The sequence below is a fragment of the Artemia franciscana genome, chromosome 13, assembly GCF_032884065.1.
Source record: "Artemia franciscana chromosome 13, ASM3288406v1, whole genome shotgun sequence".
Taxonomy (NCBI): Eukaryota; Metazoa; Arthropoda; class Branchiopoda; order Anostraca; family Artemiidae; genus Artemia; species Artemia franciscana.
The window spans coordinates 25,497,863-25,523,748 of NC_088875.1; the positions used below are offsets into that span (position 1 = coordinate 25,497,863).

At 36.6% G+C, this 25,886-nt stretch overlaps 2 protein-coding genes across 4 annotated transcripts in view; one reads left to right on the forward strand and one right to left on the reverse strand.

Annotated features, from left to right (window-relative positions):
* LOC136034714 (voltage-dependent L-type calcium channel subunit beta-2-like) overlaps positions 1–13,699 on the reverse strand; it is a 179,845-nt gene extending 166,146 nt beyond the window's left edge. The window contains exon 1 of one of the 2 annotated variants that reach the window (XM_065716063.1): positions 13,458–13,699. In XM_065716063.1, coding sequence (XP_065572135.1) covers positions 13,458–13,565 — 108 coding nt within the window. In that variant the 5' untranslated portion in view covers positions 13,566–13,699. The remainder of the gene's footprint in view (positions 1–13,457) is intronic. The other variant, XM_065716068.1, reaches the window with a different exon arrangement.
* Positions 1–25,886, forward strand: part of LOC136034715 (protein abrupt-like) — a 159,503-nt gene that overhangs the window by 15,917 nt on the left and 117,700 nt on the right. For both annotated transcript variants that reach the window (XM_065716072.1, XM_065716073.1), the window contains exon 2: positions 23,269–23,359. The gene's annotated coding sequence lies outside the window, so the exon portion shown is untranslated. The remainder of the gene's footprint in view (positions 1–23,268; positions 23,360–25,886) is intronic.

The following is a 25,886-nucleotide window of genomic DNA, read 5'->3' on the forward strand; positions in this document are numbered from 1 at the left end:
TGTTCTCTCCCTCTCTTTTGGTTATGTGATTAAAGAAAAGAATAGTAAGAACATTTTCACTTTTAAGTTAGAAAGAAAATATCAAAGACAATCAATTTAAATTAGAAAAACGCTTATCTGTTTAGTAGAAGTTGTAGCATCTCGCAAACTACTTTTAAAAATAACAAGTAAAAAAAAATAATGAAGCTCGAGAATACCATCTATTACCATGGTTCCTATGTTGGATAAAATAAAAAACAAGTTTTTCCAACTGAAAGTAAGGAGTAAAATTAAAACTCAAACCGAACAGAAATTATTCCGTATTTGAGGGGTTTTCCCCTACCTCAATACCTCACTCTTGGCGCCAAGTTCTTAAGTATTTTAAAAGTATCTGATTCTTACTAAACAGCCCTATCGTTTCAGGATTCGTTCGTTAAGAATTGGGACAAAAAGTCATACTTTAACGTAAAGAGTGAGGTATTTAAGAGGGAGTAACCCTCCTCATATACAGACTAATTCCTGTTCGTTGTAAGTTTTAATCTTGCTCCTTACTTTCAGTTGAAAACTTGTCTATGTATTTAATTTCGGATCTTCTTCAAATAATGTCGGGAAGTACGACTCCTCCTCCACGGAGAATTTCCTCCCCCTTAAAAAATCCTCCATGGAAAGCTCCTCCCACGCACCCTCCCGCCCCCAAGAAAATCCCCGGGACAATTCCCTCGTCGCTGAAAAAATTCGCTGAAGAAAAAGAAGTGGTCACTTAAAAAGAGCATTAGAACCATTAATTCCTTTCGAATAAGCCCTCTCGCGACATTCTAGGGTCATTGGGTCGATACGATCACCCCTGAAAAACAAAACAAATAAATAGGCATCTGTGATCTTTGTTCTGGCAAATAATACAAAGTTCCACATTTTTGCTGATGGGAGCTTGAAACCTCAAGAGGAGAGTTGTTTATTATGCTGAATCGGACGGTGTGATTTTTATTAATATTATTCAACGTTTTGGGGTGTTTCTCGCTTTTTTCAAAAATCAGACAAATTTTCTCAGGCTCGTGGCTTAGTAAACTTAACAGTAAACTTAAGGAATCTTATCAAACAGATCGTGGTAACGAACTGTAGTAAGGAACGACCCGGCTCAATAGTAACCGAAACTCTAAAAAATGGAATTTTGATACCAATAGTTATATCAAAAGAATCGCACTTTTACGCTAATTCTAGATATATAAGTTTCATCAAGTTTAGTTCCCATCAAAAGTTACGAGCCTGAGAAAATTTGCCTTATTTTAAAAATTGGAGAAAACACCCCCTAAAAGTCAAAGTATCTTTAAAAAAAACCGCATCATCAGATTCAGCGTATCAGAAAACCCTACTGTAGAAGTTTTAAGCTCCTATCTACAAAAATGTGGAATCTTGTATTTTTCCCCAGAAGACAGATCACGGATGCGTGTTTATTTGTTGTTTTTTTCCTCCTAGGGATGATCGTATCGACCCAGTGGCCCTAAAATGTCGTGAGAGGGCTCATTCTACCAGAAATTAAAAATTCTAGTGCCCTTTTTAAGTGAGCAAAAAAATTGGAGGGTACCTAGGCCCCCTCCCACGCTAATTTTTTCCCAAAGTCACTGGATCATAATTTCTAGATGGCTATTTTTTTCAGTATAGTCGAAAAACCTAATAATTATGTCTTTTGGGACGACTTAATACCCCACAGTCCCCGGGGGAGGGGCTGCAAGTTACAACTTTGACCATTGTTTACATATAATAATGATTATTGGGACGTGTACAGGCATTTTCGGGGGGAATTATTCATGTAAATGGAGGGTCGGGGAAGGGAGCTACGTGGGAGGATCTTTCCATGGAGGAATTTATCATTAAGGGAAGAAAATTTTCATGAAGGGGGCGCAGGATTTTCTAGTATTATTTAAAAAAAAACAATGAGAAAAAAATTCAATTGGAAGTAATGAGTAGCATTAAAATTTATAACGAACATAAGATATTACGTATATACGGGAGTTCATCTCTTCCACAATACCTTGCTCTTTACGCTAAAGTATTTTTAGTAATTTCAACTATTTATTCTACGGCCTTTGTGGTTCAGGGGTCATTCTTAAAGATTTGGGATAAAATTCAAGCTTTAGCGTAAAGAGCGAGGTATTGACGAGGGCGCAAACTCCCTCATATACGTAATTAAAATGCACGTTTTTTTACGTTCGTAAAAAAAATGAAAAAATCAAGTTGCATTTTTCAGTAACCGAAAACTGGAGGGCAACTAGGCCTCCTCCCCCACCCCTGTTTTATCAAAATCATTCAATCAAAACCATGAGAAAGCCATTTAGCCAAAAAAATAATATGCAAATTTTGTTTTAATTATTCATGTACGGTGAGCCAAAATAAAAACATGCATTAATTCAAAAACTTTCAGAAATTAAATTAAAAAAACAAGTTTTTTAACTGCAAGTAAGGATTGATATTAAAACTTAAAACGTACAGAAGTTATTCCGTATATGAAAGGGGTTCTCCCCTCTGCAGCACCTCGCTCTTTACGCTGAAGTTTTTTTTAATTGTTTGAAAAAGAATGTTTAAGGGAGGTGGGAATTAAAACCAATATTTAATGTACTATTATAATAAAAATCATATTGACATCTTCAGTTTCCTTGCCGAGTTGAAACAAAGATTTGATCTTAAAAAGCTAACTAGAACTTTCAATATCCAATCAAATGAACCTCCTCCAGTTTGAACGACCACCCCTTCCAAAAGAACCATATGTGCCTCAGAGCATAACTTAAAACCCTTTCCCCAGGGCTCTGAACGGCTGTGTCAATCCTGGAGGTCCAGTTATATGATTAAATAAAAAACATAAGTTTTTGCAAATGTAAGTAAGGAACAACATTTAAACTTAAAACGAACAGAAATTATTACGTATATGAGTTTGCCCCCTCGGCAATACCTAGCTCTTTACGGTAAGGTTTGAATTTTGTTCCAATTCTTTAAGAATGACCTCTGAATCACAAAGGCCGTTTAATTAGAATAAATAGCTCTTTTGAAAGTACTAAAAATACTTTAGCGTAAAGAGCGAGATATTGCCAAGGGGAGAACCCATCATATATGTAATAATTTCTGTTCATATTAAGTTTTAATGTTTCTCCTTACTTTCAGTTTCAAAAATTAGTTTTTTATTTAATTTCTGGTCGTTTTAAAATAATGCTGGGAAATCCGGCACCCCCATCATGGAAAATGCTCTTTCCCCATGAAAAATTGCCTTATAGAAAGATCCTACCACGTAATCCTCTCCCTGACTCCCCCTCCCACCACCAGAAAAAATCTCCTCTGAAAATGTCAGCATACTTCCCAATAACCAATACTCTATGTAAATACTGGGCAAACTGGGCCAAAGAAAATATATACAAATGCATCTGTGATCTTTCTTCTGCACCAGAATCCCCAAGCAAGCCTTCTTTTGGCTAACCCGAAGGCAACAGCCGCAGAAGACGATCCAAAAACACGCTCCGTCGTACCTTCAACAGCTGACAGGAAGATCTAAAAGTCTTAGAAGCAATTTAGAGCATTGAGTTGAAACTTCTAGGGCATGATGAGGGGGATGTCCAATAGACGAAAAGACAATATGTGCGTAATGCTGCTTCTACTAGTATTACTATTACTATTACTACTGCCGCTACTACTACTACTACTACTACTACTACTAGTACTACTACTAGGCCTACTAGTGCTACTACTACTACTACTACCAGTACTACTGTTACTACTAATCCTCCTACTACTACAAATAATTCTCCTACTACAATCATTATGATTACTACTACCAAAGCTCAGGGCATGAAGCTGAAATTTCAGGGAATATTGAGGTGGAAGTTGACTACTTCAACTGCTGTTACTACAACTTTTACTGCAACCGCTACATTCTACTATTACTGCTCTTCTCCTCTACTACTAATACTACTACAGCTACTACTACTACTACCACCACTACTGCTACTACTATTGCTACTATACTACTACTACTACTACTACTACTACTACTACTACTACTGCTACTACTACTAATACTACTACTACTACTACTACTGTTATTAATACTACTACTATAACTAATACCACGACTACTACTACTGCTACTACTACTACTACTACTACTATAACTACGACTACCACTGAAGCTAAGGGTATTAGCTAAAACTTTATGGGAATGTCGAGTAGAGTGTATCTCAGAAACAGCTTAGAGTACTAAATTGAAATTTTCAGTGCCTGTTGAAGGCCATTTTGAACCAGACGAAAGTTATTTTTTGCATAATACTACTACTGTATCTGCTTCTACTACTAATACTACTATAAAGGCTAAGAATAATCAATTTTTCAATAAATGTTGAGGGGATGTTGAATTAAATTTAAACACGCTATGTCTATGCAGGCTGTCAAAAGAGCGCTTAAGCAATATTTCAGCAATGACTTAGAACATTGCAGTAAAACTTTCAGCGTAAGTTCAAAGGGATGTCGGACTACCGAAAGCGCATCATGTGCATACCGCTACTACTACTACTGCTACTGCTATTTACCAAATCTAATGTTATTAAGGTGAAACTTCGAGGGATTGTGAGGAGTAGACATTGAAATAAACGAAAAAGACACAATGTGAATACTATTACTACTACTACTACTACTACTTCTACTGCTATCCATACTATTACTCCCACTGTTTCTACCATTACTTCTGCTACTACGACTACTACCATTGGTCATGCTAAGGGTATTAAGTAAAATTTTCAGGTAATGGTGAGTTCGGTAAGACAAGATAAGATTTATTCATCACAAAACACACATACAATATTACATTTTGCTATTCCCCCAAAGGCTCTTTGGCCTGTAAAAAAGGGGGAAAATAAACCGAGTCACTTACTCAGAGAAGAAAAAAAATTAAATAATCACTTACTCACAGAGAAGAGAGCAAAAAGGAGAAGAAAAGAAAATATAAATAAAATAGAAACTATAGAAAGCAAAACTAAATAGACTAATAGATTGAATAGACTAAATTAATTAAGTAGATCAGTAGATAAAATAAACTCCAATGAAATAATAAGAAAATATACATGCATATACATACATACATATTCATATATATATATATATATATATATATATATATATATATATATATATATATATATATATATATATATATATATATATATATATATATATATATATATATATACATACAGATATACACATATAAAAATAGATAAGATAATTTCTAAGAAGCCAAAGAATTTTTGATAATTTTTTGAACAAACCGAATGAGTGGCACCTTCGAGCTGATTCAGGCAACTTATTCCATACAATATGACTCGCAATTAAAGGATTAAAGTCTGACCTTACACAAGGAGTAAAAGGAACTTGAATATGATTTTTGGTATTGCGAAGATTATAATTATTCTGATCAAAAGTGAAAGATGGCGGAACACTTAGGGGATTGGGGAGGTCATCATGAAGCTGAGAAAAAGTAAAACATGCACACGAAAGAATATACAGTGACTCGAGATCAAGTAATGGGATAACTCCTGAACGGTTAGTTTCCTTAATGGGGTAACATAAAATATGTCTAAGTTTCCTTAAAATACCGAGACTCCTGCATATCTTCATTTTAATCAAATCAATGTGACGCTTGAAAGACAAGTTTTCATCAACAAGAATGCCCAAAAAGCGGACATATTGATCTTTAGATCTATGAATTATCCGATTTGGCTGATGAATTTCTGATAACTGGGGATAAATCTGAGAAAAATGCGAAAATACCAAAAAACTGGACTTGGAATAATTTAGGGTAAGATAATTAGCATCAAGCCATAAAATGACTCTCTCAAACAAATATTCCAAATTTAATCGAAGCTCGGATTCACAATTTCCCGAAGTGCCAAGTGTGCTATCATCAGAAAAACAAACAAGGACATCAGAAGATGGGGAACTATAGCTGGCACTATGGGCATGGGAAGGTTTAGGATGACAGAGTCTACAGCAATTAATAGGTTTCTGCTATTTTACTGCGTAAAAAAGATCATTTACATAAATCAAAAATAGCAGCGGCCCTAAAACTGATCCCTGAGGACCGCCAAAATTCACTTGAGAGGGTCCACGGAAAAGTGGATCGACATAAATTAACCTATCATTCAAATAAGATAAAAACCAAGAAAATACATTACCCCTAATGCCAAAACGAGACATCTTCGATAGAAGAATTTCATGGGTTAAAGAATCGAATGCCTTGCGAATATCCAGGAATATAGCAGCCGGAATTAATCCCGAATCCTATGCAGAATGTATAAAATTCAAAAGGGTCATACAGGCATGCTCAGTGGAGTGCTTCATTTGGAGACCAAATTGAAAATCATGAAGAAACTTTTTAGATTTTAGAAATTTAAGGAGACGAGAAAGCATAGCCTTTTCGAAAATTTTACTAAATACTGATAAAATTGAAATTGGTCGATAATTTGCTGGATCATTTCTTGGTCCACCTTTATACAGAACAATAATCCGAGCGCGCTTGAGAGCATCCGGAAAAACACCATATTTAAATGAAAGATTAACAAGTTTTGTTAGAGGCACAACTATTGAAGGAAGAATAGATTTAACCACCTTAGTAGGAATAGAATCTGGCCCAGATGAGGACGAGTTTTTCAAGCCATTAACAATTTTAGTAATTTCACTTTCTGTTACTGGCTCTGGAACCATAGACTTAATACAAGACAGCCCGAGGTAAGATCTAAAGTCCGGCTTAGACCGAGAAAAAGTGGCTGTGTAAGCAATATTCTTACCGATACTAGAAAAAAGGAAGTGAATGCTTCTTGGACATTAAGCTCACCCTCTACAGTTTCATCACCAATGACCAGACTCATAGGTAAAGAGCTAGATTGAGAACCAGGTTTAAGCACAAAATTTATTACCTTCCAAGTTTTACGAATATCATTATCACATGCAGCAAAATTATTTAGATAATAGAGAGATTTGGCTTTCCTACACAAGGAATTATAAATATTCCGGTAAATCTTGAATTGACAAAGACGAATAGCACTCGCTGAAAGTGTAGCGCATTTATAAGACCTCCAGAGATTATCTTTCCTTCTCCAGCTTTTGAGAAGTCCGGATGTCATCCATGGGTTTAGAGGAACAATCCTTTTAGACCTGCGATTAGAAGGTGGTACTTTACAAATGCTAAGAATAGCCTCTTTTATGGTTCCATAAAGCGACTCAAATAAACAAGAAAACTCCATATCATTATCAAATAACCTCCACGAATTTTCCGCTTATTTAGAACCAAGAAGAGATAACTCATTCTCACCAAACCTAATAGAATAGGAATCAAACACTTGAGCCCGGTTATTCTTTCCCCGATTAAAACTGAACCGAGAATATATGGGAAAATGATCGGAGATATCAGTAACTAAAATTGAGTTTTCCTTCAAGCTAAGCGTAGAGAAGATATTGTCAATCAAAGAAGCTGTAACATTAGTTACTCGTGTGGTGATCTATATCAAAACAAACTATGTACATCCAAACTTAAAACTAACAGAAATTATTACTTATATGAGGGGGGTCGCCCCTTCGTCAATACCTCGCTCCTTACGCTACAGGTTTTCAGTACTTTTAAAAGAGCTTAATATTTTAATTAAACGACCTTTGTGACTCAGGAGTCATTCTTAAATAATTGAGGAATAATTCGAACTTCAGCGTAAAGAGCGAGGTATTGACAAGGGGGTGACCACTTTATATACGTAATAATTTCTGCTCGTTTTAATTTTTAATGTTGCTCCTTACTTTCACTTGAAAATACTTGTTTTTTGTATTTAATTCATTCAAATGAACGGAGGTCAGGCATACATCTTCACCTTCGAGGTTTATCAGACGGACAAGGGGAAATGATAAATTTGTTTAAATGTGTACCTTTTGAGGCTCTCCTCCACTCAAAAAGAAGTAATATTTTAGAAAAAAATATACCAATTTTCTTCTGCTGTTAAGTTCAGATGAGGACGACTTACATTTGTTAATTTCTGATGGATCACCAACTTTCAGAGATCATGTGCACCTGGTGGCACGTGCCAAGCGCGACTGAACTTTTCAAAGGACTATGCCACACTGGACGGAGCTAAGGGACGCAAGTGGTGCTCCCAGATATGCACCAGGCTGCAGAAAGTGGGTGGCTCTTCGTAAATTTTACTTATTTAAAAGCAGAATGAAAATTATATTCATTTGGTACGTGCATATATTGCTTGCCAAAACTTAGAGTTTTGGAGTTTCAGTTACTATTGAGGGACAGTCTTAGTTTACCATTTATTTTATCTTTGTGGGAATGATGGATAATTATGTAAAATGCGTTTACATTCTTACGTCCTTGTGTACAAGCCACTGTGCCCCCCCCCCGTCTGAAGACCTAGATGAATCGAATGCCGCCTTTGGTTATAACTTTGAATTCTGTTTCGACTTTACAAAATAAAACGCAATCCTTGTAAAGGATCTGTTGTTAAACCTTTAGCAACTTAAGCTCCCAAGTTGGCATTTATGCTTAGTTTTTGTATGTAAAAAAGCAATACTAGTTTCAGTCTATAACATAGCGGTATATTGTGGTTCAATCAAAAATGGGAAGAAAATATTCAGTTTTACAATTCCAACCATAAAAAGGGTAAAACCTAATGCTTCACTGTGACTACATTAAGGTGTAAAGAGTAAAAAATCATATTAAATTACTCAGAGGGTACGTATACTTTTGGGCCTTCTAGACGTACAAAAACAGAAAAACGGCGGGTTCCCTCATATCATCAATTTTCATTCTAATGACTTGAGGTATGTAAAGCTATTTGGGCAAGCCTTTGGAAAAAAAATCGGATCAGTCTACAAGTAGAAATTAACTGTGATGTCAGCAAACATACTCTTTTAACGAAAAGTAAATTAACACTGTAGAAGAACATTTTAAATTGGTTGTAAGACTGGTACCGAAAATGACATCAGAACAGTCATGTACGCAGAGGGAGGGGACTCAGAGCTTGTTTTTATTATAGTTTTCTTTGACAAATTTAGTCCTCCTGCTGTAACAAGAATTACTGTGTATGTGATTGTTCTTCAATGCTGAGATAAATAAAAACAAATATTTGACAATGCATGAATAAATTCTGCCAGATTTCAGCTATAAGTCAGCTCGATACTCGTTAATTAAACGAAACACACTCAAGAATAACTCTTAGGTTAGATATCAGAAAACCGGTTTTGTTGCAACAAAGACAAGTGGCGGGTGATAGAGTGCATTGGAATTATATAATTTGAGCTATATATTTGCACATTAGGGGGGCGGGGGTTAGGTTAGGGGCACTGTCCAAATACTTTACCCCCAACCACCCCTAATGTGCAAATATATAGCCTAAGTTATATTATCATGTAAACCGAAGGTTAGATGAAGGCTATATTTCATCATGGTTATCCTAACTTCGCTTTTTGAGTGTGTTTCGTTTAATTAACAAGTACCTTTAGCTCCTGTAGAAGCCATGTAATAAAATATAGAAAAATAAAGAACTCAAACGCCACACCATAAATCACGGACGCTGCTGAAATTTTCCAAAGGCGCGGAGAAGGAGATTAAGAATGAAGACTCTTTCAGAGAGTGTTTTGTTTTTATGCAGGCCATCAGACCATTGCTAGATCTCTAAGTGCAAGCTGGACGAAAACCTGTATGCCAAAAGAAAGTTCCCTTGCTGGGAATGCAGCTCTACACCAATACTTTTTGGATAAGAAACAAAAAACTGGTTGCACAAGAAATTAAAATTTCCCTCAATGTTGTAAATGGAGTATTGTGGTAGTAGCAGTAGTAGTGGTAACAGTAGTAGTAATGATAGTTGTAGCAGTAGTGGTCGCATGCAAATATTGTCTTTTTGATCATCTTCCTTATTGTTTCCGGAATGTTCCAAATTAATATACACATATATTCATGAGTTACGCCCTTTTTACATTTCGTATACACATAACGCGATTGGATTCAGTCCAACACTCTCTTCAACATTCTCTGAAAAGCTCACCTGGATTGTCTTTGTCTTTTTGGAAAATAAAGTTCAAACATGCATACCTTTCTCAATAACATATAATATATATATAAATAATGAACAAAATCGCCTAACTTACAGCCCTTAAACTGAGGACTGTGGGTAGGTAGACATCCCTAAAGGTATAATTACTGTACCTTTCAACAATGTTGAGTAAAATAGTTCTCTTAAGATTTTGATCGGATGTCTTTTGGGGAATGATAGGCTAATAGGGGAGGGGCTGGTTGCTCTCTATTCACTTTTTACTCTGAAAAAAGTCACTAAAAAGGGTACTGGGTTTTTCAAATTTCAATCAAATGACTCCCATTCGATCCGAAATTTATACGACCATCCATTCCGTAAAAACCTTACATATACGGGGCATAATAATCCTTGTCCCTGGTCTCTGGAGGGTTGTGTTCCCCCTGAAAGCATTGTTATATGCTCTTTTGACTATAGTGAACAAAATGGCTATCTCATAATTTTGATCGTATGTGTTTGGGGGAAAGAAGGTGTTAGGGAGAGTGGGTTGGGCTACATGCCCTTCAATACTTCTGACTCTTAAAACAAAACTGGAACTCTAAATTTCCTATCAAATGAACCTTACACAACCACCACTTCCATAGAAAGCTTACATGCCCTCCGGCATAACTTACAACCCTTGCCCCCAGACTCTGAGGGTTGTGTCAACACCAAAGGCCTTCTTATGTGATCTTTGAACTGTTTTCGAACAAATAGATATCTAAAATTTTCTACCGGATGCATTTTGGGAAAATAGGCCGTAAGGGGAGTGGGGGACTAGTTGCCCTCTGACACTATGACTCTTAAAAATGGAACTAGATTTTTTGATTTCCAATCCAATGAGCCACCTCTGAAGTTTATATGACCACCCTTTCCATAAAAAAGTTTATATTTCCCCGGGGCACAACTTACAAACCTCGTCCTGAGGGCTTTGGGGGGGATGTCATGTTCAAAGGCATAATTACTGGACCTTTCAATTACGCTGAATAAAATGGCTATCTCAATATGTTGATTGGATGTATTTGGAGAAATGATGGGCATGTGGGGGGGGGTCGTCCCCAATCACTTTTGACTATTATAAAGGACATTAGACGTTGCAAGATTCAATCAAACCAGCCCCTTTGAAGTTTCTCCGACAACTTTTTCTCTACGAATCTCCCTGGTGTTAAATCCCCAAAAAGAAGGGGGGTAGCTGCCGTCCGATCACTTTGACTCTTAAAATGCCACTAGAACTTTTGATTGACATCCCAATGAGCCCCCCACCGAAGTTTTTATTACTATTACGGCTAACAGCTCACCGCCCACCTGAGGCCAATACAGCTACGGACGCTCCTCCTCCATCCCAATATATTTAAAGCCTCCCTCTTTACATCCTCCCAGGAAGTCTCCATTTCTCTTAAATATTTCTTTATGAAATCCTCCCACCCCAACGGTAGACGACCTGCTTTCCGTTTAGCCCTTGACGGTTGACCAAAAAATACAATATTTGGCAATCTATCATCATTTATCCGCTGAACGTGCCCAAGCCATATCAACCTTTCTCTCCCTATAGCCCTAGAAATTGGGATAGAATCGCATTTTTCCATATAGCCTATTGTTTAAATACGATCAGTCAGCCGGGTACCCAGAACAATCCGTAGGCAATTTCTCTGGAAAACATCTAGCAAATCTTCTTCCGCTTTTCGGAGCGCCCATGCTTTCGAACCATATTTGAGCACTGTCATCACTGCAGCTTCCAATATTCCAATCTTGGTTACCAAAGTTTATACGACCGCCTATTCTATAAAATATTATATGCCCCCCAGGATATAACTTATAACCCTTGCCCCAAGGGCTATGGGGAATTGTCATCCTTAAAGACATAATTTTCGAACCTTTCAACTACTTTGAACAAAATGGCTATCTCAATATTTTGATTGGATGTGTTTGGGAAAATGATGGGGGACTGAGGGGGCTGGTTGCCCCTAATCACTTTCTACTATTAAAAAAGGTACTAGCCCTTTCAATTTCCAATCGAATTAGCCCCTTTTCAAGTTTTAATGATAACTCCTTCGATACGAAGTGCCCTGATCTAAAAAAATAAAAATAAATAAATAATACATTGTGCCCACTTCGCTCTTTACTTAGGCATAGCTATTACGCTGCCTATGAAACTTCCAATGTAATTGAAGCTATCCATTTCGTTACTCAATCGATCATCTCGTTACCCAGCATCACCTCTTCACCTTCATTAGCCTTCCTATTCTAAGTGACTTAATTTTATTAAGATTAATTTGCATACCTATTCTTACACCCTGAACTCTCAAGACCCTCAAAAATCGTTTTTCTTTTTAAAAATCAAATTTTATAGTAAAACTATTATTTAAACTTTGAGCAAAATTTTGTCCAAAATATGAATAGCAAGCCAAAATTTGAATTTTCAAGCAGAAAAATCGAAAGAAAGAACTTTGTGCACAAATATTCCGTTTATTAAACAATAAGAGAAACATTGCCAATTTTAAACGAGCAGAAACTAATCAAAAACATTTTTCCTAAAAACACGTTTTTCAAAGAAAAGTAAAGAGCTGTATTGAATCAGAGATAAGCAGAAAAACTATCACATAATAATCTAAACTTAACACGAAGAAAAATCACTATCAAGGAATAAATTAGATCCAAAACGAACAGAAATTACAATTAATAATAAGTTCTAACTTAAAAAGAACAGAAATTACCAAAACAGGAGTAGGACTAACACACACTAAGCTTTCTACAGGCGAGGACGTCATTTGTGGTACTAAACAGGAGGACAACGTATTTCTGTTATATATATTGGCGAATTGGAAAAAGCCTGTAAATATATAATCTGTTTCCTTTTTATCAGCCAGCCCTTGCCATGGCCAAAGCCTTACGTATTAGGCAACGCTCTAGTAAAATGGAACTCAATCCAGCAAATTTTTTCGCCGAAATCTAGTAAACAATAAGTTGTCGGAATGATGACCCTGGTTGTGTTAGCCAGCTTCCCAAACACCTTTAAATAGACTGCAGAGAGACTAGTGACACATCTTCAAGTATTGTATAACTCTATAGGATTCAAATCTTTTAAATACAATTATAAAATTTGGAGATTCATCAAACTTACATATATGTGAAGCTCTTCACGAGTAAGGACAAGTTTCATCAATCCCGATTAGACCATTTAAGGATTTGTCATGAAATGTTGAACCTTCTCCTCTCCTCCCCCCTCTCTCTCTTTTCTGATTCTGTTTTTCGCTTAAAGTTGAATAGTTGTCCCTGAAAGTCCTAACCTAAGTCATAAATGTACCGAAAAATACAGTTTTCACTAGTCATGCAGGTAGACAATTTACAGTTACATGGTTAAATGACAAAGAAATTGGCCATGCTTACGTGTTTATGTAGCCCACTAGTGCTGGCAAGTTCAACAAGCTCATCTGTATCCTTAGTCAAGCTTGTATCCGTCTCGAAAAATGGCGCGATGCCGCTATCCAAGGTCATGGCACTTACACATTATAATGGTTTTCAAGTAGTCTTACCTTAATCAAGGTATTAGATGTATGATTTTTTTCGTTTTTAATATGTTATTCTAAATACACCAACAAATTTGCTTACAACATCAGTTTATTGCATGAACTTGTAAGGAAGAACAGAAGCGAGAAACAAGATACAGACCACGCAAACTCGCCGGAGACGAAATATTGATCAAGTCAGTAAAATTAGCCCTGAAACTTGTATTCATTTATAAAAATTCGAAAGAACAACGATGCTTGCAATATTTGGAAACATTTGTAAAATTTATTTTGCGTGCTTCACTTCCCACCTAAAGAATATGATATCATACAGCTTTTTTTATACCTTATTTTTAAAACCTTTTTTCTTTGTTTTTGGAAGAGTTTACTAAAGCATATTTTCCGCTATTTGTTTTGGCAGTTAAAGCTAAAATGGGCAGAAGTTATTCTATTTTTGTTTTTAACGTTACTCTTTACATTAATTTGAAAAAATAGTTTTTAATTCAATGTGATGAGATCTGCTTTGAAAACGCTGTTTTCATTCAAGCTTAATTTTCGTACAATTGCTCCCATCCCTGAAAGTATTAAATAAAAAAAATAAGTTTTTTCAACTGAAAGTAAGGAGCAACACTAAAACTCAAAACGAACAGAATTTACTCCGTATATGAAAGAGGCTATTCCCTCCCAAACACCCCTCTCTTTACGCTAAAGTTCGACCCTTTCTCACAACTCTACTTCTTAAAAAGATAATAAAATTTTAGCGTAAGGAGCAGGGCGTTTAGGAGGGAACAATTACATTTGGCTAGGATAAGAGCTTGGAATACTATTGAACCTTTAGAGAGCTAGTCAAATTCGATTTAAGCTGCCACTTATGTCGCTCTGCAACTGTGATCCCATGAATCTCATAGGTCCATGACACCTTGGTACAGAAGATGTAACTAGGTGATTTTATGGATGCGGCATGTGCATACAACATCTGTTAATAAAATAAAAATTGGAATTACACGCACTAACTCCATGTGAAATACCTGCTCCCAAAATCTTCGCTAAGGGGTGGGTTAGGGTACTAAACATTCGCATACCCTAGCCTTCGAAATATTCGGATCGGGATTATTACATTGACCCCAATAATTTAGAAGTTACTCTCGGATTCGGAAGTTATTTAGAATACTTAGGCGTCCCTACCAATGGTACATATGAAACGTTGTAAGTAATCCATCGGACTGAATTTTTTCACTTTTTAGACTTTTATTTACATTATAAACAAAAATATAAGCTATTACAGATACAACAAGACCTACGTTGCCCGGGTAACGTGAAATGTTGCGACAACCTTTGTCCGGCTTCGCTGACTAAAGTGTTGCGAGAGCAACACTTTGGTTTTGTTTCTTCGCTATCGATCAGTATTCACATGATCAAAGGCTATTCCGCAGGGTAGAAAAAACAACAACAATATAGTATCGAAAGAAGGGACTAAATTGACTTTGTATCAGTTGAACTTTATACTTTTCAATCGTAGACATCGTGACGGATGAAAACTCGGAACAATATGTTATATAATCTAGTTGTTATTATAAAGCTATCCCTAACTTTTCAGGATCCAAATACCATAGATGACATTCTACTAATTAATACGAAACTATCACATTGTTTTACATTCTCGTGTTTGCTTGTTTCTCAGCCTATCGAAGTTTTTAAAACGGTATGTTCAAACAAGAACGCAATCAATTATCACATGACCAAAGGCTATTCCTCAGCGTTGAAAAAACAACAAATACAAAATGATATCGAAAGAAGGGACTAAATGGACTTTGCAGCCAGTTGAACTTTATCCTTTTCAATCATAGACATCGTCACGGATGAAAACTTGGAACAATATCTTATATAATCTAGTTGGTATTATAAAGCTATCCGTAACTTTTCAGGATTAAAATAACATAGGTGACACTAATTATTACGAAACTACCTCATTGTTTTACGTTATCGTTTGTACCCGTTGCGTAAACACTTAATTCTGTCAGATTTAAAGAGATCGAATACAATGTGCACCAATTTGCACAAATTTCTAGCCCAAAGAGAACAGATTCTTACTTACAAGTCCCTCTTCCGTGATCGACATCAAGTTCAACGGAAACAAATAAATGGGTATACCAACTAGCAAAAGTTGCAAACCCCTCATCCTTGAAGATGATTGTAGCCCAACAGCCGATTATTACTTACAAGTCCCCTACATGCCTTACCACTGGAATCAAGTTGGTTTAACCATCAAATACACCGGAAACAAATAATAGATACGCCAACAAGCAAAAGTGGCAAACCCCTCATTGCCGAAGATGATTATGAGCTAACAGCTGTTTCTCGCCCAAAGTGAACCAATTCTTACTTATAAGTCCCTCTCCCGTGATAGGCATCAAGTTCACCGGAAACAAATAAATGGGTACACCAACTAGCATAGTTGTAAACCCTTCATCGCTGAAATTGACTGTAGCCTAACAGCAGATTATTACTTACAAGTCCCCTACATGTCTTACCACTGGAACCAAATTGGTTTTACCATCAAATACACTGGAAACAAATAGATACACCAACTAGCAAAAGTTGCTAACCCCTCATTGCCGAAGGTGATTATTACCTAACAGCCGGCTGTTGCTTCCAATTCCTCTATATGTCTCACAATTTGTATCGGCCTAGATTTCGTTTCAGTGTGTACCTTACTACTGAAGTTATCAACCCCTTGTAACTTTCAAACTGGTATACCTCATGATGGAATTTTTGTACCAAAAAATGGAGCTACATACTTTGATCAGCTCATCAAGAGCTATCGATTGCCGTTGAAAAAAAAATTCTTTCTGTCTTAGTTCAAAAGTTGATTTTTTTTGCCAACTTTCTAACGTCACCTCTTAGAAAGGAGCAAAGGATAAGCTCCAGTTTCTTTAGCAATGAGAGAACTTTTAAAGTTTATTAGGCACATCTTACACCATTTCTCTACTGCAATCCCAAGTCCGAAAAAGCGAAGGATAAACTCAGCTGAAATCACGAATAGAAATGGGTATTATCAATAGATGGCAGCACTTACGGACCCGTGGAAAAATGCCACATTTTTGCTTCTGTAAACTTTTCTATTTATCACTCAAAGAAGATATATTGCCTGTTGGGCCGGGTGACTGCCGCATATATTTAACACTTATAGATTTTAGTCCATCTTCAATTTGAAAGTGGTGCCTGCCTGCTTGCCTGCTAGAACGGAGCTTTCCACTCAAAAGCAGAAACATGGTTTGATGAAACGAAAGCTTGGCTGCACAACTTCAGATACTCCACTCTGACATAGGCTATACAACTCCACTTCACTTCGCACAGCATAGGCTCTGGCTCGTGAACAAGCAAAAACCCTTCTTTTTGGCCCCAGGCAAGAGTTCTGCGGAGCTTTCCAAAATGTAATGTCATATTCATCAATATGGCCTGAGGTGCACACTTTCCGTAAAAACTGCACAGGTTAGACCCTTACCAGTTTCCAGGAATAAGCTGAGATCGGCGGCATAGAAAAAAAAAAACGGGACAAAACCAAAGTGTTGCTCTCGCAACACAAATAACGACACTAGGGAAAAATAAACATTCCTTAAAGACTTTATTTGTTGGCATCAACTGTCAATAAACCTCAGATGAAACCATAATGCTCTGAATTTAATATATAATTATAATTCTAACAAGAGAAACAGTCACAAGTTTTTTGCCAGATAATTGAAAAATAAGAAAGACTTTTCTTTCAGGGTTAAACAAATAAGGTGCTACACAGAGCCTAGGGCCCTGTTTTTTTTCTTTCTGTACAGTATGCAATTATGCAAATGTAGATCCTTTAAATTACGCCTAGTGGAAACCGCGATAATCGTTTAAGTGCACTTGTATTTCGGCATGCGTTAAAGCAATGCTTGACCTTCAATTATGTTTTACTTCTTCTTTTACGCATTTACACCCACTTGGCTACTCTATGCCACAAGTAGAAATACAGCATCGGAAACTCAAAACGTTGTGTAGTATGTTTTCCAAGTTAAAATGTATAGCCCCCTTCCAGTACTTACACATGTGGGTGGTGGGCGAGCTATAAACATCAGATTCTACGCTCGTCTCAATGACTCAGGAGTTTCCGCGTTATTTGATAGATTTTTGAACCAATTGCTTATTTTGTGCTTCTCAGACTCTGTCTCTACCAAAAAAGGAAAAAAAAATCACCCCTAAATGCACCCACTTGAGACCATTCCCTTGCATTCAATGTACTTCAACTTCCAATGTACACAAGCAAGATTGATTGAGGGGTATAAATTGTTATCTTGTATCTTATTTGGCTCTCAGAACATTTAGGAGTTAAAAGTTTTCCCAATCTATTATTTTTCATGTTCTTACTGGCTGGAAAAGTTTAATTTTGAAGGTGTTGGATATATCTTTTTTTTTTTTAATTTTAGTTTTAGATGACTAAAAACTCTTCCTTGTAAATACAATCATTTGTTAAGATAAATAAAAAAAAGTCTTTTCCTGGGAGTAAAGAGGGAAATTAGAACTTAAACAGAACAAAAACTATTGCACGGACAAGACTAAAATCTGTTGCAATAGAATCTATTCACGATGAAGTAGTAACGTAAATCGAAAAACATTACGAGTCCAGGTTATCCAAACAGCTTTTCTGTAATATCTGAGGAACAGCTCGGGGGGTAGAGCTGAAACTTCCAGGGGTGTTGAGGGACCGGGTGGACCTCAAATACTGGCTTAGGGGAAGGAAAAGATATAACTCGAAGGTGATAAAGATAGTGTATCTGCATTATCTTAGGAACGGCTTTAGTTGGTAATTTTATCCAGTTGACAATTTTATAGCACAAGAGGGGGAGTTCAAATTTTGTGTTTAGGAGAAGAGGGGCCAAAAGTTCATCTTCTATCCAATTAAGCATTGTTGCACTACTGGCGTTAAGGGATCTCAAAATCTATTCACAGTGAAGTATTGAGGTAAATCAGAAAATACTACTTTCATCCAGGTAATCAACCTAGCATATTTATAATATCTTGGGAATACCTTGGGGGATCGAGTCGAAACTTTCAAAATGTCAGGAACGGGTAAGAGGACTCTTTATTTTGTGTTTAGGGGCAAAATTAATTCCTAAGAATGCACTGCAGAGTATGAAAAACTGAAAAAAAGAAAGAGGAAGAAAAAATGAAGATAATTCCAGTTGGTGAAAAATGGAAGGATAACTATTCAAATATTTCGGCCGAGCTTGAATTCCACTCAACTGTCTTTGGTGTGTAAATGTAAATAAAGATTATAAAGTATATGGATAAAAGTCTTAAAGACAAAATAGAACCAAACGAACCTCCAAAACAATCACTTGATTAAAAGAGGACTCATCCAAGCAACGGTGAAAAGGCAATTCTACCGTTGCTTGGAGAAGGTCTCTTAATTTAGTGTTTGTTTTATTTTTATTTTGTCCTTAGGACTTTTATCCGTATGTTTTTTTACTCCTTATTTACTCTTTGCACTGAGAATAATCAAGCAGAGGTTTTGACAGAAAAATCCGTATATTTATCTTTACTTTTTTCACTGGCTGGAATTATTCTTATAAAATTTCTTCTTCAATTTTGTTTTCATTTTTTTAAGGGTAAAGAATTTTTTGAAGGAATCGCCAATTTTTAATAGTCTTAGGTGTGCCTAAAATTTTGGCACAATATGTCCCTAAGGTACTTGAAATCTAATAAGAGTGAAGTAGAAAGGTAAATAAAAAATCATGTGTACCCAAGTTATCAAAATGACGTGTGTAAAAATATCTCGGGACCTGCTGGCAGGATCTAGTTCAAACTCTCAGCGAGTTGGAAGGAGGGTGGATTCAGCATTGAATTTTGACTTGGAGGATGGACTCACATAGAATCTCTTTACAGTGAAGTTGTTCGGTAAATGAACTACTTAAACTAAGTGAACATACACTATGAAATTGATACTAATAAGTGAAAATGATACTAGTCTATATAAATAAAAATAAGTTGTTTGTCTGTGTGTCTGTCTACTGACGTCATGTTTGTGTGTCGACTGACGTCATGTTTGTCAACTGACGTCATTATGAGGATTGAGCATTATTCCGTTATGAAGTTGTTTGTCGACTGACGTCATGTTTGTCGACTGACGAAATTAGAGATCGTAACAACGGGACACAAATGAAGACCGGGACACAGGGGTTATAAATGACGACCGGGACACTCAAAGAGAAATTATAGACTGGGACACCGGGACACAAATAACGAACGGGACACAGGGACACAACTAAAGCGGGGACGCCGGAGGGCACAGGGGGGATATATAAATGACGACCGAGACACAGGGAATGTTCAAGGGCAAGCATTAGAATAACCGGGGGGCACAGGGGGGATATATAAATGACGACGGGGACACAGGGAATGTTCGATTAGCAATCACCATTCGCAAGTTTTACGTAATTAAAAACATATAAATATCTATCTATATTCACAGGTGGGACACAGGGACACAATTACAATGGTGCGTAACTAATATGGCGCGTAACGACTTACGCGCGCGGGGGGGGGGGGGCTTGGGGGGCGCGAAGCGCCCCCACCATAAAATAAAATATAAAATAAAATAAATTTTATATATATAAATTATTTATTTTATATATATAAATGACGTCATGTCATCATGTCATGTCGTCATGAAGTTAGTTGTCGTCATGTGTGTTATGACGATGACGTCATTAAAGGTATTTAAGACATTCGTTCACGGAAAAATGTTTAATTGTAGAATGACTGAAGAACCTACAATGGCAACAGCCGAGGAAGCTGCTCAAAGAGTCTATGCCAAAAAGCTTGCTGCTGATAGAGAAAGTAAGAAAAGAAAGCGTGCCGAGGAATCACAAGAACAGCAATAAAACAGGCTTGCGGCTAATAGAGAAAGTAAGAACAGAAAGCGACAACGTTGGAGAAATTTTCTTTTTGGATGCGCCAGGAGGTACTGGTAAAACGTTTGTGATAGAACTGATTCTGGCATCAATTCGATCAAAAAATGATATAGCGTTGGCAATTGCGTCGTCCGGAATAGCCGCAACGTTGCTGCCTGGTGGAAGAACTGCTCATTCCGCTTTGAAATTGCCTATGAATTTGCATTCTACAGAAACTCCCACGTGCAATATTTCCAAATCATCTGGGATGGGTAAAGTATTGCAGCAATGCAAACTTATTATTTGGGACGAGTGCACAATGGCACACAAAAAATCGCTTGAGGCTCTGGATCAATGTTTGAAAGATTTGCGAGGGAATTCGAAACCCTTTGGCAGCACATTAATATTGCTTGCGGGAGATTTCAGGCAAACATTACCTATAATACCTAGATCAACCCCTGCAGACGAAATGAATGCTTGCCTGAAAAATTCTAATTTATGGGCACACGTAAAGACATTAAAATTAACTACAAATATGCGTCTCCGATTGCAAAACAATGACTCTGGTCAAACATTTTCAGATCAATTGCTGGCAATTGGAAACGGAAAGCTCCCAGTAGACTCAATTTCAGGACGTATACAACTACCTGCTGAATTCTGTAATTTAGTGACGTCCAAAAATGAATTGATTGAAAAAGTATTTCCGAATATTCTAAACAATTATAAAAATAATAAATGGCTAAGTGAAAGAGCGATTCTTGCACCCAAAAATATAGACGTCCGCGAAATCAACAATATTGTTCTGACCAAGATTCGAGACCAGGCAGTCCTTTACAAGTCAGTCGACACAGTTTTGGAACCAAATGAGGCGGTTAATTATCCTTCTGAATTTTTAAATTCCGTGAATCTTTCAGGGTTTCCACAACACGTGCTACAACTAAAAATAGGCGTACCAATAATACTGTTAGGAAATATCAACCCACCAAAGCTTTGCAATGGCACGCGACTCGCCGTAAAAACAAAAAACAATGGAAAACGTAATAGAGGCCACAATCTTGACAGGGCCTTTTGAGGGTGAGGCTGTTCTTATTCCTCGCATTCCCATGATTCCAACGGATCTGCCTTTTCAATTTAAAAGATTGCAATTCCCAATTCAATTAGCATTTGCAATCACCAACAACAAAGCTCAAGGTCAATCATTAGAAAAATGTGGTATAGATCTTAATACGGATTGTTTTTCCCATGGACAATCGTACGTTGCATGTTCGAGGGTCGGTAAACCTGACAATCTATTTATATGCAGCGACAATTGGACAGCGAAGAATGTTGTGTATTTGCAGGTTTTACGCAGTTAATTTGAATTGTATCTATCTATATAAAAACGAGTTGTGTGTATGCATGTTTGTTTGTTTTTAAAAAGACCGTTTGTATATAACGTCATTATAAGTACATAAGGCTTTGTATATGCACAGACAATGGGAAAGCCAAGAATGTTGTATATTCGCAAGTTTTACGTAGTCCAAAACACATATATAAATCTATCTATATTCATAGGTGGTACACAGGGACACACCTACGTTGACGCGTAACTAATATAGCGCGTAACGATTTACGCGCGCGGGGGGGAGGGGGGCGCGAAGCGCCCCCACTCACTAGGTGTTGGGGTGGCGCTAAGCGCCACCCCAACAGCTAGTATTAATTAAAAATGAAACTATGCCAGTCAAAAATGGACAAAAAGTAATTTTGTAACACATTTTCCAAAAAAAAAGTTATGCTAAGAAAAGTAAAGAACTGTATTAAAACCTGAGACGAGCTGTGGCTAAGTCATATGAAAATTCCAGCTTGAAACGATAAGAAATTATTATCGATGAATAAATAAAACTCAAAACAAACTAAAATGGAAATCAATAATCACATCAAAAATATAGCAGATAAAGATAACAAATACTTCTACAGATGAATAAATGAATTCTAGAACAAAAAAAAAAAATCAGTAATCAATTTGAACTGAACACAAACAGAAATTATCAAAAACAGGAGTAGGTCTACCGCCCGCTAAGTCTTCTGAAGGCCAGTGGCATTGGCGCTTTACCGAAAACGAAATATATTTTGAAAATTTTCTCTTAGATGATTGTACGTTGAAAATCCCAAATTTCTGAGATTTTTCGATGTTCAGAGCATACATTGAACAATTAGTCAAGCTGCATTAGCTCTTACCAGCAATATTAGCTTCATTAGCTCTTGATTTTATGGTGATTTTCTAACTTTTGTCTAGTTTGGATGGGGGAGGGGGTGAGTAGCTATTATTTTTAAGTTTTGATTAGCTTTGTGATATTCTCTTTTTTTATGGTGTTGAAGTTATGACAAATAAAACACACTTTTAAAAATAAAAATCGTTTCAGTAATGTACAATGACGCAATGTAATGCAAAAAGAACAAATAAAGCTACTGTTTGAAATATAAATCGTTTTCAGTAAAGTGAAAATTATGACTCTGGTTCGCATACAATGACATAGTCCTCGATCCTTTTCTTTGAGCTGGCCAGGATTTAAACACTCAAATATCCCAGTTTTTTTTCGAGGAATATAACGTTTTATAACATTTAAAAAATCCAAAGTCTTTGCCCCTTTTTTATCTTTGTTAATCATTAAGTTTGTATATTAATACGGTATAAAAAAAAGTCAGCCATTTAAATGTTTCGGTATTCTTCTAATACCCTGAGCAATGAAGCTGCTTTTAATTTAATTGTTAAGATATCTTTGTTTTCAGGTACTTCCGTACTATTATCACAAATGCCTCCAAAGACTGCAATATCGTAGTAGACTAATGGAACACAAGACCTATTTCTGACTTTATCTTTGTAAGTATATCCCCATCGTCTATTAACACTTGAAAACTCGTATTTGCCAAAGCTGAAGAATTTGCAAAATTAACCTTTTTGATAAATATCTGATAAGACATCTTTCGCGAAAAGCTTCACTTGGTTGATCAGATTTACTTAAAAGGCCGCTCATGGAAACACATTAAAACTACTAGCTTATTCAATTTTATAAAGGCTCAGCAAGAAGATTTCGTGACTGATGAAAATATTTCCGCTAAGTTGCCTACTTAACAAGTAAATGACTGCCAAGAAAAGCAAAAGGTGCTGAGCACAGTCATAGGTCCCCATGAACTCGTGCATTTAATCGTGCATCCAGCTCTGAATCTGCTTTTGGTCTCACCTCCTTGCAGCAGCATCGGGTCCTTCCTCTTTCAAGTAATTGTTCACCTTTAGACCCATCTCAACTTCATGATTCTGTTTGGTCACAAAACTAAAATCTCCCCCCTAGAGGAACTTCATGCTGCAAAAAGTTTCCTACGTATTTTCGGAAAATTAGCATTTTCCTTGTTGGTGTGAGACCCCCTGAAAAGGGAGCAAAAGATGAGCGATATGTAAAACTGAAAGAAAAATTTCTTGACTCCGGGAGGACCAGAGCCGAATTTTCAAGAGACATTTGAATAAGAATAGAGACCCTGTAAATTAAGCACCAGCCCGAGAGATAGCTATCTCTGCTGGTACCTCCTCCCCCTCCTCCTAGAAAAAAGGAGGAAAATACATAAAGGAAATAAAAGTCACCACCTCCTTGAGGACGAACCCTTACATGTTCAAAATAAGTGTTTCTGATTTTTCGAAAAAAAACTTGCTCTTAGCGTAAAAGCCAATGACAGTTGAGGCCGTATTTCCTATTACGTTTAGATTCTGCACTTCGCTCTTAGATTAGGCACTTCGCTCTTTACTTAGCCAGCACTGCTGCGTTGCCTGTGAAAAGAAGAATTAGGGCAGTCACCTAGGGATTCGCTGGTATTTTTCTGATTTTGTCTGAAGCCAAAAGTCTTCCGCAATGTGTTTCATGTACAATATGTTTTCGCTTACAAGTGCCCTGCTAGGTGTTTGGGTCCTTTCACCAAGACACTTATCAAGACAAGACCCAAATCATGACACTTATTTTGGCAGTGATCGTATAAAATTTATCTTGAAGGTTAAATTTTGTTATTTGTTAAATATATCTGTCCTACTTAAATAAATTTAATAATAGATATAGTCATTAGGTCGTGACATTTTAAACTACTGCCACGACTACCTCTATCATAGCCAATTTTACCAATGATTACCCTTGCATCAGTTTCAGCTACTATGATTGCTCCTACCATGACTGATTTTTCAGCGACATCTCTTGCAGGAACTAATCCTGCTTCGACTACTCTTACCATGGCTATTCCTACAGTGACTCTTGCTTCAAGGACTATTCCTTACTACCCCTACTATGACTACTACTAGATGATGAACTATCCCTGTCTTAGCGGTATGGCAATAATAATCGTATTTTATTCTAACTAAAATTTAACTTCTGATTAAATTATTAAGTAATTATTTATTTGCCTCATCATGCTGCTGCTCAATGAGAAAAACTATGTAAGCAATGATAATCCGTATGGCTGGAAAGCTCTCGATGGAACCCTGGGTCCCTATTAGTTTTTTATTGTTACTTTTACAGACATGTTAAGCCTTGGGAAGGATTTGGCCTCCCCTTGCTTTCCCAGAAATGGTATCCCTGATTATGAGCTGAAAGAAATCTTATATTTTTCCTTTCGAAACTCTAGGTCCATCTATATCAACTATTTTCGAGGGAACATTCGTTCCCGAAGAGGCTAGTTGCCCTATCTACTCAGGATTTCACGTTTCCTAGGGACAAACTAAGAAGCGATCCCGCCATCTTTTTAAAAATTTATAATTTAGTTTTTTTTTAAGATATCATAAAAGTGAAAGCAAACTTCAAACAATGATTAATTTTGGAAACACTATTCGTAAAGGTAGTACTTTCTTAATATCTAATAAAGCCAGTTGGTAATTGAAAATTTTTTATTTCCCGATCGCCTTTCAAAGCATTTGAACTCAAAATTGTTTAAAGCAAATACAAAAAATAAGTGCTTTCAGTCTCGAAGCATTGTGAAGAAAAATTTATTTTATTATTACATTAAAAAGTCAAACTCCAGTATAAAGAACCAATGCCTCTTGGTTACAGGATAAATTGTGTTTTATTTTACATATTTTTTTATATTTTACAAATTGTAAAGTTCAAGATGTCACTCTTTACTTTCTTGAGCAAAATATCGGTTTCTTTTGTGTTCAATTTCTGTTTGTTTTTTAATTCGATTAATGGAGAATTAAAGAGGGTGGATTACCAGCCTCACTGGGTTTCGGAAGTGGTGTACACTCCAAAAATTCATCCCTTTTGTCCCTTTTTCCCAATGTTCTCGATTTGTAAGTTTGAAGTAGATCGGAGCGCCCTCGTTCAAAGGTTGAAGACCGGGCGCAGGCTTTTGAAAATCTTTCCTGTCTTGTTCCA